General features: G+C 50.7%; 6 protein-coding genes across 6 annotated transcripts; 1 reads left to right on the forward strand and 5 right to left on the reverse strand.

The window, feature by feature from the left end:
• Positions 1-229: 229 nt before the first annotated feature.
• ACET3X_001362 (uncharacterized protein) lies at positions 230-2265 on the forward strand (the record flags this gene model as incomplete). Its single annotated transcript, XM_069446645.1, has 5 exons — positions 230-719; positions 776-1413; positions 1469-1527; positions 1577-1893; positions 2228-2265. The coding sequence occupies 5 exons, from the start codon at positions 230-232 to the stop codon at positions 2263-2265; spliced, it is 1542 nt and encodes a 513-aa protein (XP_069311604.1).
• A 352-nt stretch (positions 2266-2617) lies between these two features.
• Positions 2618-3647, reverse strand: ACET3X_001363 (uncharacterized protein; the record flags this gene model as incomplete). The annotated part of the gene is made up of 4 exons (XM_069446646.1): positions 2618-2761; positions 2819-3098; positions 3158-3384; positions 3468-3647. The coding sequence occupies 4 exons, from the start codon at positions 3645-3647 to the stop codon at positions 2618-2620; spliced, it is 831 nt and encodes a 276-aa protein (XP_069311605.1).
• Positions 3648-4648: 1001 nt separating this feature from the next.
• On the reverse strand, positions 4649-6097 carry ACET3X_001364 (uncharacterized protein; the record flags this gene model as incomplete). Its single annotated transcript, XM_069446647.1, has 3 exons — positions 4649-5561; positions 5701-5966; positions 6020-6097. The coding sequence occupies 3 exons, from the start codon at positions 6095-6097 to the stop codon at positions 4649-4651; spliced, it is 1257 nt and encodes a 418-aa protein (XP_069311606.1).
• A 262-nt stretch (positions 6098-6359) lies between these two features.
• ACET3X_001365 (uncharacterized protein) lies at positions 6360-8216 on the reverse strand. The gene has a single exon (XM_069446648.1). It carries the CDS (start codon positions 8041-8043, stop codon positions 6496-6498), a length of 1548 nt encoding a protein of 515 aa, XP_069311607.1. The 5' UTR covers positions 8044-8216; the 3' UTR covers positions 6360-6495.
• A 1510-nt stretch (positions 8217-9726) lies between these two features.
• Positions 9727-10647, reverse strand: ACET3X_001366 (uncharacterized protein; the record flags this gene model as incomplete). Its single annotated transcript, XM_069446649.1, has 1 exon — positions 9727-10647. One exon carries the CDS (start codon positions 10645-10647, stop codon positions 9727-9729), a length of 921 nt encoding a protein of 306 aa, XP_069311608.1.
• Positions 10648-12779: 2132 nt separating this feature from the next.
• On the reverse strand, positions 12780-14344 carry ACET3X_001367 (uncharacterized protein). The gene has a single exon (XM_069446650.1). The coding sequence runs from the start codon at positions 14270-14272 to the stop codon at positions 13043-13045; it is 1230 nt and encodes a 409-aa protein (XP_069311609.1). The 5' UTR covers positions 14273-14344; the 3' UTR covers positions 12780-13042.
• Positions 14345-14849: the final 505 nt, after the last annotated feature.

A 14849-nucleotide genomic window follows, 5' to 3' on the forward strand; every position in this document is an offset into this window, starting at 1 on the left:
TGGCAACGAGAGCAGCGGAGACCCTGACAACATGCTGGCTCGGGAAATGAGCCATGACAGTGCCCTCTTGCACCACAAAATCCCGTGAAAAGCTGCAGACTCTGGACAAACATTCCCGCATCTGGGCAATTCGTCGCACAGAAACTCCACACGGCGCAGGAAGATTATGCCCACCCCTCGTTAGTCCCCCGACGCTTTGCTGCATCGCTGCAAGCTGCCCGATATCGCCATGCGCCGAGATGCGCCAGTGACGGCAGAGGCCCAGCTGCTCGCCCCACTCTGGCAGCCCGAGCCGACGACTGTAAGATCGCAGCCGCGGCGAGACAAAGTCGACAAATACAACGAAGTCAAGCACCTGGAATACGATAATGACATCTCGTCTTTAGCGCTGGGATTTGTTCCGTTTCCCTTTACCTCTGGCGGTGGCATCACATACAACACAATGGACGCCCCGGAAGCGCGCAGGTTCTCCACGAGTACGGCTGAGCGCGTCGGCTTGCTCAAGTCGCACGATAACGCGGCGAAGCAGCGTCAGTATGGCGCAATCCCGGATCCTTCTGAGATTGAGAGTTTGCTGGGAGGAGAGGGGACGACAGAAGAGCTGGGAACGACGGCGGGACAGGAAGCCAGGTTGCTGCTAAAGTACAGCGTTCCGCTTATGGGGACGTACCTACTGCAGTACTCATTCAGCCTGGTCACCATATTCGTCGTCGGACATAGTAAGTACCCAGAACAGAGAGTCTTTCGGACACAAGCTGACTGATATTGCCTATAGTCGGGACGGATGAGCTTGGTGCGGTATCTCTGGCTACGATGACCGCCAACATCACCGGACTCGCAGTCTACGAGGGACTGGCCACGTCCTTGGATACTCTCTGCGCGCAAGCCTATGGTTCCGGAAAGAAGACGATGGTGGGCCTCCATCTTCAGCGCATGATACTCTTCATGCTGGCTGTTACCATCCCTATTGCAGCGATCTGGCTATGTTCTGGTTGGATCCTCGCAGCTCTCGTTCCGGAAAAAGCAATCGCGCATCTTGCCGGATACTACCTCTCTCTACTTCTTGCCGGAGCACCGGGCTACGCCATCTTTGAGGCCGGCAAGCGGTTTACGCAAGCCCAGGGCCTTTTCAACGCTTCACTTTTCGTCCTACTTATCGCGACGCCCATAAACATAGCTTTGAACTATGTTTTCGTCTTTGTTCTGGATTGGGATTTGACGGGAGCTGCACTTGCGACTGTCATCTCCAATAACCTCCTACCGCTGTTGCTCTGGATTTACGTATACTTTGTCAATCCGTCTTCGCTGGAATGCTGGGGTGGCTTCACCAAAGCTGCTTTTACGAATTGGGGACCCATGGCCAAACTGGCTGTCCCGGGTATCGTCATGGTGGAGACGGAGTGGCTGGCTTTTGTACGTTCTGCATTGTGCATTGACGAATATCGAGTACATGCTAATTTTTCTACAGGACATTCTTACATTCTCCACAAGCTATCTTTCCACAGCCCATTTGGCGGCGCAGTCGATGTAAGAACTACTCCTTCTTAACGTATTCAGCAAATGTTAACATCCACAGCGTCATGACACTCGCAGTAGCTATTTACCACGTACCTTTTTCGGTCGGCGTGGCTGTATCAACACGCTTGGGCAACCTAATCGGCGCGGGTTCCCTCTCCGCAGCCCGCACCGCTACAAAAACGTATATATTGACCTTCCTCGCCATCGGTCTCATCGACTTTGCATTCTTGACCGCTTGTCGAAATATCCTTCCCAAAGCCTTTACCAGCGATCCGGAAGTCGTCAGCATAGTAGCCACCGTACTGCCCCTACTTGCCGCGTTCCAATTCGCCGACTCCACCACCGCACTAGTGAATGCACTGCTCCGTGGCTTGGGTAAGCAAAATATCGGGGGTTGGTGTAACCTTTTTGTGTACTATATTATTGCTGTGCCATTGGCACTTTTCCTTTGTTTCAAACAGGATATGAAGTTGGTGGGTCTTTGGACTGGATGTGCAGTTGGCTCGAGCTGCATCACGATAACGGAGGGTATTTACATGAAGTTCTATAATTGGGCTCAGGCGATTGATGATGCGCGGGACAGGCAAGAGTAGAGGAATCGAGGTTTCTGAGGTTTGGGTTAGAGGGAAAGAAAGGGCGGTCGAGGAGACAGGCGTGGAGTACCCGTGATATGGTTTCGCAAGTAGTCAGGATGTGGATAGTGCCACAGAAAGAGATATGGCTAGTACCCAGTTTAAGACCGAGTAGTTTATGTTTCTCGAGCAGTTCCAATATGAGCAAGGCCGAATATCCAAAATCAGGTTGTCGTCAAAGCAATAACATCATGAAAGCGCAACGAAGGTGGCAAAGAACAAAGCGTTAGACCAAACAAGATCTGCATCAGTTATACTAGATATCTATAACGATCCCATAACACCTCCATCGCTACTGTTGTCGACGCGCTCTTCCCTCATCCAAAACGCATAAGCCTGAACGCTACACAAAGAAAACAAATATGCCGTGCCTGTAGAAACACTTCCGTTCCTGCTATCAAGCTTCCTCTAGACCCGTTTCCTGCTGTCATATACCGTCACTCATGCAAAAGTATGTTTTGACTACTCTATCGACGAGCAAACTCGATATCGGTCTTGCGACGCGGCTTGATGTTGGGGTCATACCACCAGATGCATACTACAAGCGTGATCATCATAGGGAGGAAGTCGTAGACGTAGATGGGCCATTCGTGGGAGAGTAGGTAACCATCCTAGATTCTGTTAGTGATCTGTCCACATTTAGAAAAAGTAGGAGGAGTGGAGCATACCTTGCCCATAGCGTATTCAATAACCCTGCACAGGTTACGGATAGTGATGCAGACACTAGCAGCATACAAGAACCAGATCAGCTTCGTCCACGGAATATCCGCGGACGAAGCTGTAGGTCCCTTTTGAAGTCGTACGTGCCAGATGCTCGCTACGACGACGAAGAAGCCGAAGATGAGGATTTGAAGGATCAGTCCGCCGAGGATGATGTTCTCGCCGCGCTTGAAACCGTCTTTGTCATCGGCTGAGACGAGCATACCAGCACCACCGGCTTGGATCATGCTAGAGATCAGGTTAGTATAGTTATTCATACAAACTGTGAACGGTAGACATGAACGTACAAGCAGAGAATGTCGCCGCCAACGAAGATCTTGGTCAACCAATTGACCCGTATCAGAGAGTATTCCGCAGAGTCCGTACGGCGAATGAGACGACCGAGAATCATGTATATGGAAGCCGCGAATAGAATGGGCGCGAGGAGGATGAGTGTGGATTGGATAATGTAAGGTGTTTTGCCTTCGGTATTGTTATGGGCTGCGGCGCGAGCGGAGTAACCTATGGCTTCACACTAGGGCAGACGTTAGCTTCTTGTCCTCTATTCAAGTATTTCCATGTGTAGAAGCTGGTGGTAGTGGGTAGTAAATAACATACTAGAGCTCCAACGACGAACGGTATACAAAACCATGTCTTGTTCTTGACGAGGCGGAATGTGTGGACGAAGAATAGTATGAACATAACGACGGCGGCAATGGCACCAGATGCTATGGTTGGCGTGTACGGCCAGAGTACATATTCTGGCACTGCCGAGGAGTCGTCTGCTGGTCTCGACATCGTGAGGTGGGATTAGATGTATATGGTAGACGCCAATGGTCAGGAGCCCGTCTGATATAGCAGAGCCAAGCCAGAGAGAAACACACTGAGCTTGATGGTGTGAGCGGTGTCTGAGGTAGTACACTGTTGAAATAGAAGTGTTATAACCGGGGTTGGCTAATGGAGGAATAAATGGCATGGTCTTTATGTATAGAAGTCGCAACAGATGGCTGTGGGGCACAGCCCGCCTAGCCGTATCTCGTACATGGATTCTCTAGACCCGTACAAAGATTGCCTGAGCAACCCGTTCCCGTCGCCCGTTGGGATATGTAGATGCCTCAGGGAAGAGAGAACGGGGTCCGTGCATACGACTAGCGTCCTCAAATACGACGAGCCAATCGCATTGCTCTCTGAATACTCGGATCCCTCCTTTTCGATTATTGTTTGAGCGGTGGCTCAAATCATACATTAGCTCTCCACATAAAGTAGTTTCAAACACGGGGTAGCAGGATAAAGGTTTTGAGTGTCGCGTCCAGTATACGTCGTTACACTTCTCGTAGTTGGTGCAGATAGAAAAGCTGTCTGCCCCGTTCGTCTCGCACAGCCTCCTCCTGAATGTATCTGGATCAGGGTATAGGTCTTTCTGAACTGGTGGAATATGTTCCATATCGGTGGTCTGAACAGTAAGTAAATGTGTGGGGACTTGAGCTAGGCCGCTTTCACTTACAATTAAGACTTCATCAAGCCTACCAAGCACTCTTCGCAAGCATTTCCCAAAGCAGTTTGACGAGAGGAACAAACAATGCCGATTTGGCGCAGGAATATTGTTTCGATGCAATAGCTTCACGTCTGTTGCTAGTGCTCAGGCAAAATTGCGACCCAGTGTCTGCGCAATGGGTAGCATTACCGCGTCGAACGGCTTGTTCCATGAGCAAGGCTCACTTCATACAGCAGACTGAAGGCATCCGCGGTTCGGAGACACGATGTTGAGAGGTTGTAAAAGCCTGTTTACATTTCAGGCTTCATGTCGTATGTCCTGAATACGGTGTGGGCGGAACGGAGGCACCACGAATCTGCTCCTTCGGCCACTGCAACCACGACTTCCATTCATTGGGGACCATATGATCTGCAATGAGAAGTATCTGCTCTGCAACTCCTTCTAGATACCAGTAGCTCTCTGCTGCTCTATGCATGATGACAGCATAGTGTGCAAAGATGATCAAAGACCCTGGTTGCCTTTCAGATAGGAGCTCGATATAGCGGTCGGAGACGAGGTGTATCCAGATTTTCAAGAGTGCGTCGGAAGGCGGCTTTGTAGAATTCTCTGCAACCCGGAATACGAGTTCGAGGATATGACAGGCATATCCATATGCATCGACAATGTCGGGAGGGTAAACGTGATGGACGACCTCTGAGAACTTGCGGAGCTGTACGAGCTCAGTATTGGGCGGTTGCTCTTCGGTCTGCCAATCGATATTCTTCACGTCGTCTGGAATTACACGACCTAGTTCGCTCTCCTTCATTTGTTCATAGACACCGGCTACCATGGGTCTAATCCTCCTAGTCAGGACGAGATTGGAAACGACGCTATCGAACACATGATCCAAATCAGTATGAGCTGTAAGTGAAGCAACAAAGGCGTGTGGGAATAGCGTTCCGGCAAACAAAAGGACTGCTTTAAAGTTCGAAGGTTCGATATCGCGAACCGTTGTCTGGAAGTTGAGCAGAGCTGCTTCATGGTACTTCCCAGCTTGATATGAGTATTGTTGGGCTTCTTCTGGTTCTGAAGTTCGGCTCAAGTGCAAAGCACTGAGTGCAAGAGCCGCTTGGAGAAGATAGGGATGGTCGAATGCAATCTGTATCAAAGTAGTTGCAAACACCTCCTCGGCATCAGTATGCGCTGCTAGGCTTTTGGCTGTGACGGTCGTGTAGTGACTACGCACGGAGTTAGCTTACACTTCTAGGTGTATTTCCTATATATATGAGATAGACAATTTCGGTTGCTCATTAGGCCATACCAGATCATGGAAGTACAACCATGTGTTGAGACTCAACTACATATGAGAATACGTACTGGAGCAATCGTAATTGGGGTATGTTCAACGTCAGATCTGGCTGACTAAAAGCGCCATTCACAATAGCATTCCCAAAGTCCGGTAGTGGTTGTTGGTCAAGGAAACCGGAAGTGCCGTCTGTGGATGATGGCGTGAAAGCTGGCGTTCCAAGCGGTAAAGGCGACACGTTGGAAGCCTCACGACTATCCCGACCCGTGGAAGGCCGGTATTCACACACGGTGCCTTGCTTCACGCAGTTTGCGCAATTGGGCTTTTGCTCGTCGCACTTGAAGATGGTCAGTCGCATGCAGATTTCAATACTCGAATGGGAAGGCGCACTTTGACATGGCGGCCTTTGCACGGTAAGCAGCCATTTCGCGATTTTTTATGTGGCTTGCGAGTCTTAGCTCTGTCCATGTTATTTTGTCGCTACGAGGGTCATGTCGGTTGTTTCTATAGGGAACGTGATGGCAGTGGACGATCGAAAGCTTAGGACGGGTGACGAAATCGGGCTGGCTGCATTCACGCTAATACATGGCCTGTGCTCCCGGAGCAGCGTAGGCTGTGCGACTCAAACATCCGGAACACGGAATTGTGGCTGCGTTATCGACAGTCTTGGCAAGCATGTACCAGGTTACGTGGATCAGGGAATAGTCGAAGCACTGCAAACAACAAAACGCGCGTACAATGCTATACATAGATTCTTACATTCATAACCAACGTAGACATCGTGTCCAGAACCCAAGTAGATATCCACGTCCCACGCTAAGTCGAGCAGATAGTGTAACGCCAATTCAATGCTCGTCTCCATGCGATCACTGCTCGTCGTCTTCCTCTTCCTCTTCTAGATCGGTCCGCTCAACAATCAGATTACCGCTCCGTCCAATACGCTCTTTAATTGTACCACCAATCTTGAGCTCATATACCTCGCGCGGCATAGGGCTGACCAGTTGGAACTTGTACTCATGCTCGAAATCTGTTGGTTTCTCCACTTTCTCCTGTAGGCCTTTTTCAGATTGCAGGATATCGTAGCATTCAACGAATGCATAGAGTTCCTCGATGTGTGTATCTGCGGCGAACTTGCGAACCACACGCTCGGCATTTGGCATACGAAGACTGATGCGCACAATGTCCTTGTCGTCGGGCCCGGGCTCAGAGCGTATAGATGCAGCACGCCATTGCCTCCATTGAGCGAGATTTTGTGCGTATCGTTCGATGGCTTGTTCGCGTTCGAGTGCTTCCTTTTCTTCTCGAGCTTTGCGCTCTGCCTCCTCCTTCTTCTTGCGGGCCTTCTCCCGGTCCGCTGCCAGTGAGCGTTCATATGCGCTGTTTTGTTGTTCTCGGATGCTTCGTGTCGCTTGTTGTTCCACGCGCTGGCTCCGCACGCGATTGAGCGGCTCCGTGTGTTGCTGCATTGCCTGTCGCAATTTGGCAATGTACTGTTGTGGGGGCGTCGGACCAGCTACACGCGCCGCGATTCCCATAGCTGTTGACGAAACCTGGGGTGTGTGTACGATCAGACCGGTAAAAGGGAACTTGGTGCACGACAGGGCAGCGGAAACTTGGTATGCTTCGGAATCTTGCACGTTGCCAGCCCAAAGTATGATGTTGTTCTCGGGGTTTCGTACAAACTCGACGACCTCTGGTGAGAGGAGTGTGTCCCGTACGAAAGATGATGTCTCGTCATGCTCTGGGCTGACCAGGACAACCATCAAGAACTGTAGGTTTTTCTTCGCCAGATCAAAGGCTTGTGCGTATCCGCTCTCGAAGAACGGCAGGTTGTGGCTTCCATATTCCTCCTCGAATTCGCGGATGAAACGCGCCGCTGTGTCTCGTGGGTTCAGAGGTCGGCGTCCGCTTGCGCTGCGCTGAGAGGTGGGTGTTCTGATGTTGCTAGCTGTAACCCTCCCCCATGCGCGCGGCAGGAAGGGGAAGATCCATCCCAATAACCGGAAGGATTTTGCAAATAGCGAGTAGACCAGCGAGAACGGCGCAAAGAAAATGGCCAGCACTAGCGGAACTTGTGTGCTGACTTGGCTTTCTGGCTGCGGGACCACTCTCGGGGCAGGTTCTATCCGCACTCTCCTCCCACTACTTGTTGATGATCGCGGTGAGGCAAGACCATTAAGTAGTGTCTCCTGTCGGCGGGTGTCTTGGGGCGGTGGTAGCTGGGCGGCAGCAGCAGCGACCGGATCTTCGGTCGGTTCGCCGTCGAAGAAGCGCGTCACCGCTATATTGACGTTCCATTGCGCGCGTTGGAGCAACGGTATCGCATCAGAGGTCGGTTGGTCGGTAACGGCGGTGTATTGTTGAAGGGCGGCTTGCTGGTCGGCTGTGAGAGATGCGATGTCCGTATCCGCCATTTTGGCTCCGCAACCAATATAGTTTTTGGCGGGAAGATTCGGTTGTGGAAGATTAGATCTTTAACGTGTACGGGTGATGTATACCATCGGAAAGGACTGTAAGATGACAGCGTAGTGTAGGGTGAAAGTACTGGTGTACGTGTTGCCTGGCCTTTGCTGCGATGATGTAGCGGTGGTCGGAGCTTTCCCTTGAACTAACCGCGGGACAAGGGTGAGGCTAACCTTGGAATCCTCAACCATGGCCACACAGCACTACCAAACCGTATAGTTGACAGATCGGCACATTTTCAGTTCTCCCTGTCCGACAGGAATATTGCAGGCAGCAAAGTTTCTCATCTGGTAACGTTGTTGCTACGCGACAAGTTCCGGAACCATGTTCGTAGACTTGCGTCCGTTGGCCTTCTAACATTTGCAATGCTACCTATGTATCTGACACAATGGATCGCGCACGATCACCAATCTTAGAATAAGGCTACGAGTCTATGATGGTTATACGCAAGACTTGGCACCATATTTACAGGGTATCTTGTCTATATCTATGGCTGGGCGCATTCGCACGAGACAAGACGTGATGTTCTGAAATGGAATCATGAACCAAGACATAGAGTCGTCTATGTTAAAGATTTGAGATATCCTGATCTCGAGGAATCAACGCGGACGGCGGACGAATTGCATACGATCCGTCTATAAGGGTAGAGAAATGACTGCATTCGTGGCCGCTGACCGGGTAGGCTCGTCTTCGGCAGAAGCCAGTAGCTAGTGCGACCAGAAAGAACAATGAGCTCGGCAAATATCAAGATGCTTCCCCGCACATACTACCGGCATGACAACGACACGCAGGCAGCGCATGAACAAGCTTCCAGGCATGGGATGCTGCCAAAACAATGTGAAATATAATAGATCTGCACGCTCATTTAATCATATTCAGCGTATCAACGCCCGTTTGGCGTAAGTTAACCAATACGACGTTATCTGAGCAGCATTAACTAACGACATGCAGCAAGCGGTAAGGCGTCGCACTTGTAATGCGAAGATCACTCGTTCGATTCGGGTAATGGGCACAGAAATGATGTTGATCGTGTCGATCAGGATTTCCTGATTTTCCATCAAATTTTTTTTCGTCTTCACAACTGCTTGGCTGTGCTCTAGCGAAGGCTCTGCTGAGATTATCTCTCCGTCCTTGAGTAAGTAAGGTTGTAGTTACAACCATAGCCGAGCTAAAGGGAAGTCAGCACATGCTTTTTGACTTATTAGCATTAGGAGAAAGATACATCACAGCAGAAATCTCACATTATTGACCGCCCTATCAACTGACGTATAATGATGGAAAGGTTTAGATGAGATAGAAGGTATTTATAGTAGTGCATGATAGCTGTGTAGAGGACTAGAGATTAATTTTCAAGATACAATGTGCAGGCGTTTACCGACAACTCTTCGATGTCAATCAATAACTCTGAAAAAAAATTCACACATGATGAATCCCTTTGCAACAAATAGCCCGTCATCTCGTGATTTTCCACCGAGCATACCTACATAAATATGCGATAGACAAAACTTTGACGTGACAACAAAAGCACTACACAAAACGATGTACCAAGGAATCAAGGTGAGGTGAGGTTAGGCTTATCACGCTTTCTATTCTGACCACTATAGATAAGTTACATAGGAGCAGGTAGGCATGGTCTAGACTCTAAATCCCATAACCACCGCTATCAAGAACGGCAGCGCAGCACCCACGACAAACCTCTCCATCAACGCTGCAACCATATCCAGCTTAGCACTCTTCTCACCCTCAGAAGTCTTGACATCCTCCTCATACTCTTTTTGCTTCTCAGCACCCAGAACATATCCGTTGCTTCCCGCGATAACAACTTCAAAATCCCAATTCTTGTACCCTGTGTTCGTCGCACCGTCTTTCCGCATGTTGCCCTCACCCCAAAGTGCACATTTGATGATGGTGCGACTATCCGCGTCCTGGCACCGCTCTCCCAGATTGATCGATGGGGAGCGCTCAAAATAGATGTTGAAGCTGTTGCACATTTGCGCGCGTGGCGTGGGCGTGCTGGTAGGTATAGTGGAGGAACCAGATTCATCTGGGAATAGGGTGGTCGAGGTAACCTCTGGCTCAAATTCCATGCCAGATGCCCCCCACATGCGACATTTACTCGCACACTCGGTTGGACTGTATGTTTCCAGTTCGTGGTATCCGAGGTAGTTGGTACCGACGTACGATGCATTCGCCGCGCGAAAAGCGCGGGCATAGTCAGGGGGTGTGGTAGCTTCTAGAGCGGGAGTGCGAATTAGGGGAGATGTGTAAAAGGACGACGCGTTGTCTTCTTCTGGGACAGGACCGTAGCCTGGGGCTTGGGGGCGACAGTCGCCTTGGGTGTTCTGGATGGGCTTGGATGGGAGAGTTTGGAGACTCCCGACACTTGTGAGGATGCTGCTGGTGGAATTTGTAGAGGCGGTTGGTAACGAAATGGTGGATGTCACTGTCGCGATTACCGGAGTAGCCGTGGTGGTGATCATCATGCCTGTGAAGGTAGATATGTTGGCAACGTTGAGCGTTGCTGCTAACACACCTAGTGAGGTCGTATTTAGCATTTTGATGTATTTGAGTTAAAGAATAGTGAAGTCGAATGGTGTGCGAAAACTGTTTTCGTGCTCCGTTGTTGTCGTTGTATGGTAGCGAACGGGTGGCTGTGTATCCTACATCACCACTTAGACGCTTGGATTACAAGACCCATAACCACCGTGTGAGTGGGTTCCAGTGCGACCGAAAAGTATTCGTACTTGCACTCTTAGGTTTCTCAGTCTGTTGCGCTAATCTTGAATCGCTTACTTGGTCGTTCACATCGCCGACAGCCTACTATAGACAGTCACATCATCCCTGAACGCACTCTGACCTGTCAACACCCGTCAGCAAGCCGAACAAGTCAAAGCTCTACTAGGACAAGCAAGAGCCTAGACACTAACCTTTCAGACACCGTTCCAGAACCCCAATCCACAGCTCTCTCCCCTTGAACTTCGCCTCCTCCGCTCCCCATCCCTCTACCGCCTTCAGAAAGGCTTCTTTCTCGCATCCATTCATTCTGTCAACCATGTCGCTCAATGTCTCGGTGCTTGTCCGTGTTGTTACTACCACAGCGCCCGATTTAGGTAAGCGCGCAAACATCTGCGTCTCAGTGCGTACGAGTAGTTCAGAAGGGTGGAGGTTTGCTATGTTTCCAGCGAAGAAATCGACGGGTCGGGTAATGTGGAGGGTGGAGGCTAGAGAGCATCGGGGAGGACGGGTTTGGATGAATGTTTGGCTGAGGGATAGAGGGCCAGTGTGAGAGTAGTGAGATAGTGTAGGAAGGTCGAGGGATAGTATGGATGGCAGACCTGAGAATGTCAGCCTAGCGTGGGTGATGGAAAGATATGAGTCTTACCGGACCAAGGCAACATTGGCGGTCTTCCGTTTCCATCACCATGAACCAGTACATTGACCGGTTTCCCCATATAGGGCGTTATGACATACCCAGATGGGAAGAGCGTTGTGCAGGCTTGTAGATACCACATTCTGGTACTCTCGCTCCTCTCCCAGATCATAAAGTCTTCCCTACACAGTCTCGCCACAACCTCCAACGGATGTGCCTCCAATCCACCTTCTAATTCGAAATCTTCTCTCGTCAGCTCATTTAAAATGTGCTTCCTGCGGTGTTTAGTCTTGAATCTGAACTTGTTAGGATGCTGTTCGACCAGGTAAGAAGCAACTTCTTGCAGCAGCTCGCGACACGCGGATTCACCGTCAGGGGTGACGTGTATACAAGACGAGCGGTTGCGTGACAGGATGTGAGTGCGCGCGGCGTGGTACTCAATGTAGTGTTCATTAATACTGAGCCAGTCGCCCCGGTCCGTTGTATTTAGCCCTAGTTGTGAGGGGTGAAGGCAGTTGGAGCGAGCGGAATTAGATTCGATAGGTTTGTTTGTGTAGGGGAGGTCGGGGAAGTAGTCGCCGTTCCCGCAATCATCTGCGTCGAAGGCTGGCATACGGGAGAGGCGACATTCCTCGGCTATATAGGCGCGGGTTTGAGGGTCCTTGAATGAAGACAGATCTTCCTCGTCGATATCTTGGACGTTCACCATCGTCGTTGCTTGGGAGGAACTATGGGGTTCGAGCGCGGTAGTACGGGCGGTGTCTTTGGGTGGCGCCGATAATGAAGCATGCGTGAATACGGTCATGCGCCGGTGCCTAACGGTGTTGTTGTGCGTGTCAGACCCGCTGTGGTTGTCGACCACTGGAATATGGTGCTGAGCGTTCTCGTGCTCGATCCTGACGACGAGGAACTTCTCTGGCGCGGGACCAAGAGCGCCCTTATAGAACCAGAGCCTGACTGCAGCAGTGCCTAAGAAGAAGAAGTAGATACATATACCAACAACGAGAACGAGAAGAACGTATAGAGATGTCGATCCGTTTTCTTGTACCTCACCGGCTACCATGTCTGGCAATTAGCAGGCAGGAGTATGGCTACTATGGACTGTAGGAACTGCGATGGAGGTATGCTTCTAATTTCCGGCATTGGGATTATGCGTGACTGAATAGCTTTGTGGGGTATAATGCAGTTGTCGTGATATGTTGCTCATATTTGTTAGTGATGCGAGGATGTGAATCTTGCCACACACGCCGCATTTCAATGCAAACGAAAGGGAGCAATGGGAAGAATAACCAATTCACCGGTCATACGATACTATGCTCGTACTAGCACATGTTACAGACAGTGACAGCAAGACAAAATGACAAGAGAAAGGAGGTTGGGGGAATATTGGGTATCGCGTTGTTGACTACGGAGAAAAGTAAAAGTAAAACAGTACTCCGTACTCCATACTCCCGAGTATGTCCCTGTATGCGTCGTAATAGTCCGCCGGTCAGGGAGCATGTAAAACGAAAGAAGCTAGAAGACCCTCGATCATCCTTCAAACTGAAAGTCGCTGTCCATATACTGAATGAATCCACCTCTTACTCGACATTAGGCAGAGCATCAATCTTCGCGTACAGTTCCTGCGCTTCTTCGAAGACATACCAGACCTCCTTAGGAACACCCTTGAAGGCCTTCTCGAATCGTTCCGGGCAGTTCTTTTTGCCCTCATCCATTTCCGCAACGCCCGTCACCTTACGGATATAGATGGCACCGATCCAGTTCTTGCCAAATTTGCGGTAGGCTTCGCCATACGATTCAGGGTCTGTTTGGGTCGAGTCGCCGATAAGGATGAACTTCCGCTTAGGAAACCAGCCGTGAACTTTCTCAATCCGATCAACCTTGTAAGCTTGAGTACCTTGCGTCAAGTTTGCGAGGAAGCCAGCCAAGTTCATCCAGCTAGCATCGCGTAAGATGAGGGTACCGTTGGGGTAGTATTGCTCGCGGAAGTTGCGCAAAAACGGATAAAGGTTGTATGGAGACGCGGAGAGGTACCAGAAGGGCGGGTTGTCGAGCTTTTGCACGATGTGCCTGTACAACTCTGGCATGCCCCTGATCGGCTCTGGCTCTTCGGCGAAGGTGGTGGTCAGGATACCGACAGGTGACGATGTCAGAGTCTTCTTGATTGTGTCGTCGACATCGGAAAGGACGGCCCAGCCCTTGGGTTTCGCGAAGGTAATGTTGAATGATGTCGCCTCAGCATTGACAGCCTGGAACTTGTTGATCTGACCGTCCTTGTAGTCGGCTCCGGGAATGGCCAACTCGTCTGAGCTGATACCGTCGCGGCCACTGGGTCCCAGTCTAGTTTTGAGACCATTCAGGTCAATCTCCACAGCGTGCGCTGGGAGGATTGCGTCGGCAAAGGGCTGGAGCCTCTGGGCAACTGTTGCTCTAGCCTGTTCGTCGTCTGCCAGGCCAACCTTCTCGCTGACCCATGCGACGAGCTGGGAGAGATCCTTGCCACTATTCTTAACAAAGTAGGCAGCAACGAGTTCCGCCTTCCACCTCCCTAGGCGGTTCTGGTTTGCAGTCGTATCCAGAATCCATACATAGTCGGTATCCGGGTTTACGTTGGTGAAGAAGGGGTTCTTGCGACCAAGGTAGGAGGAAAGGTTATCCCTGAGGGAAAAGCTGAATCGGTTGGCGAGTTTAGGCATATCTGCTTCGAATGTGGCAAAACCCGAGTTCTCTCTGGTAATATGCTCTTGTTCAGTTTCTTCGACACGCATGCGAGCCTGGCCAGCCAGGGCGGAAGCGGATTCAGGCGCCATTTTGTAGGTGATGTCGAACAAAGGCGCGGGTGCCTATGGAGGTGGTGAGGTCAGGAGGTGGGTGTATTGCACGGGACGGTGGGAGGCGAGGGCCATGGTTCGAGGTCATATACTTTGTGCCTGGCACTTGACCAAGGCAAGGTGAGTGGCTGTCGAGTTGTCTCATGAATCGACCAAGTGCGCATGAAGAATGACGTCTAGCCAAGCCGTAGCGGCGGCGTCGTGTAGGAATGATCGCTTGCCGAGGAAGCGTGGATCCTTGATCCTTGTCGCTGTATCCCCTCGAATGGGTAGGCACAGCTCAGAGGCGACACTCGCAGTCTCCAACACTAGCAGGTTTTGGGGGGCATAGTCACAGCTGCTGGCAGCAAATGGCAGCTCGCTGGTGCCGATGCGAGCAAAGTGACGCACGCAACCACAGCCAAGCTACCACCACAGTGTAAGACTGTGATATCTGTAGGTGCCCGTGACAGGTTGATTTCCTCGAACCTAAACAACATGTCGCTGACTCCGTCTGTTGACAAAAGCCTTCACTTGGCTGTGCCAGATTTTGGAGATGCTGAGATGGAAGACGGGG

This window comes from Alternaria dauci, chromosome 1, assembly GCF_042100115.1.
Source record: "Alternaria dauci strain A2016 chromosome 1, whole genome shotgun sequence".
Lineage (NCBI taxonomy): Eukaryota > Fungi > Ascomycota > Dothideomycetes > Pleosporales > Pleosporaceae > Alternaria > Alternaria dauci.

Bases quoted from the DNA above. Each gene is read 5' to 3' on its own strand.
- ACET3X_001365 (XM_069446648.1), bottom strand. From the start codon at position 8,043: ATGGCGGATACGGACATCGCATCTCTCACAGCCGACCAGCAAGCCGCC.
- ACET3X_001367 (XM_069446650.1), bottom strand. From the start codon at position 14,272: ATGGCGCCTGAATCCGCTTCCGCCCTGGCTGGCCAGGCTCGCATGCGT.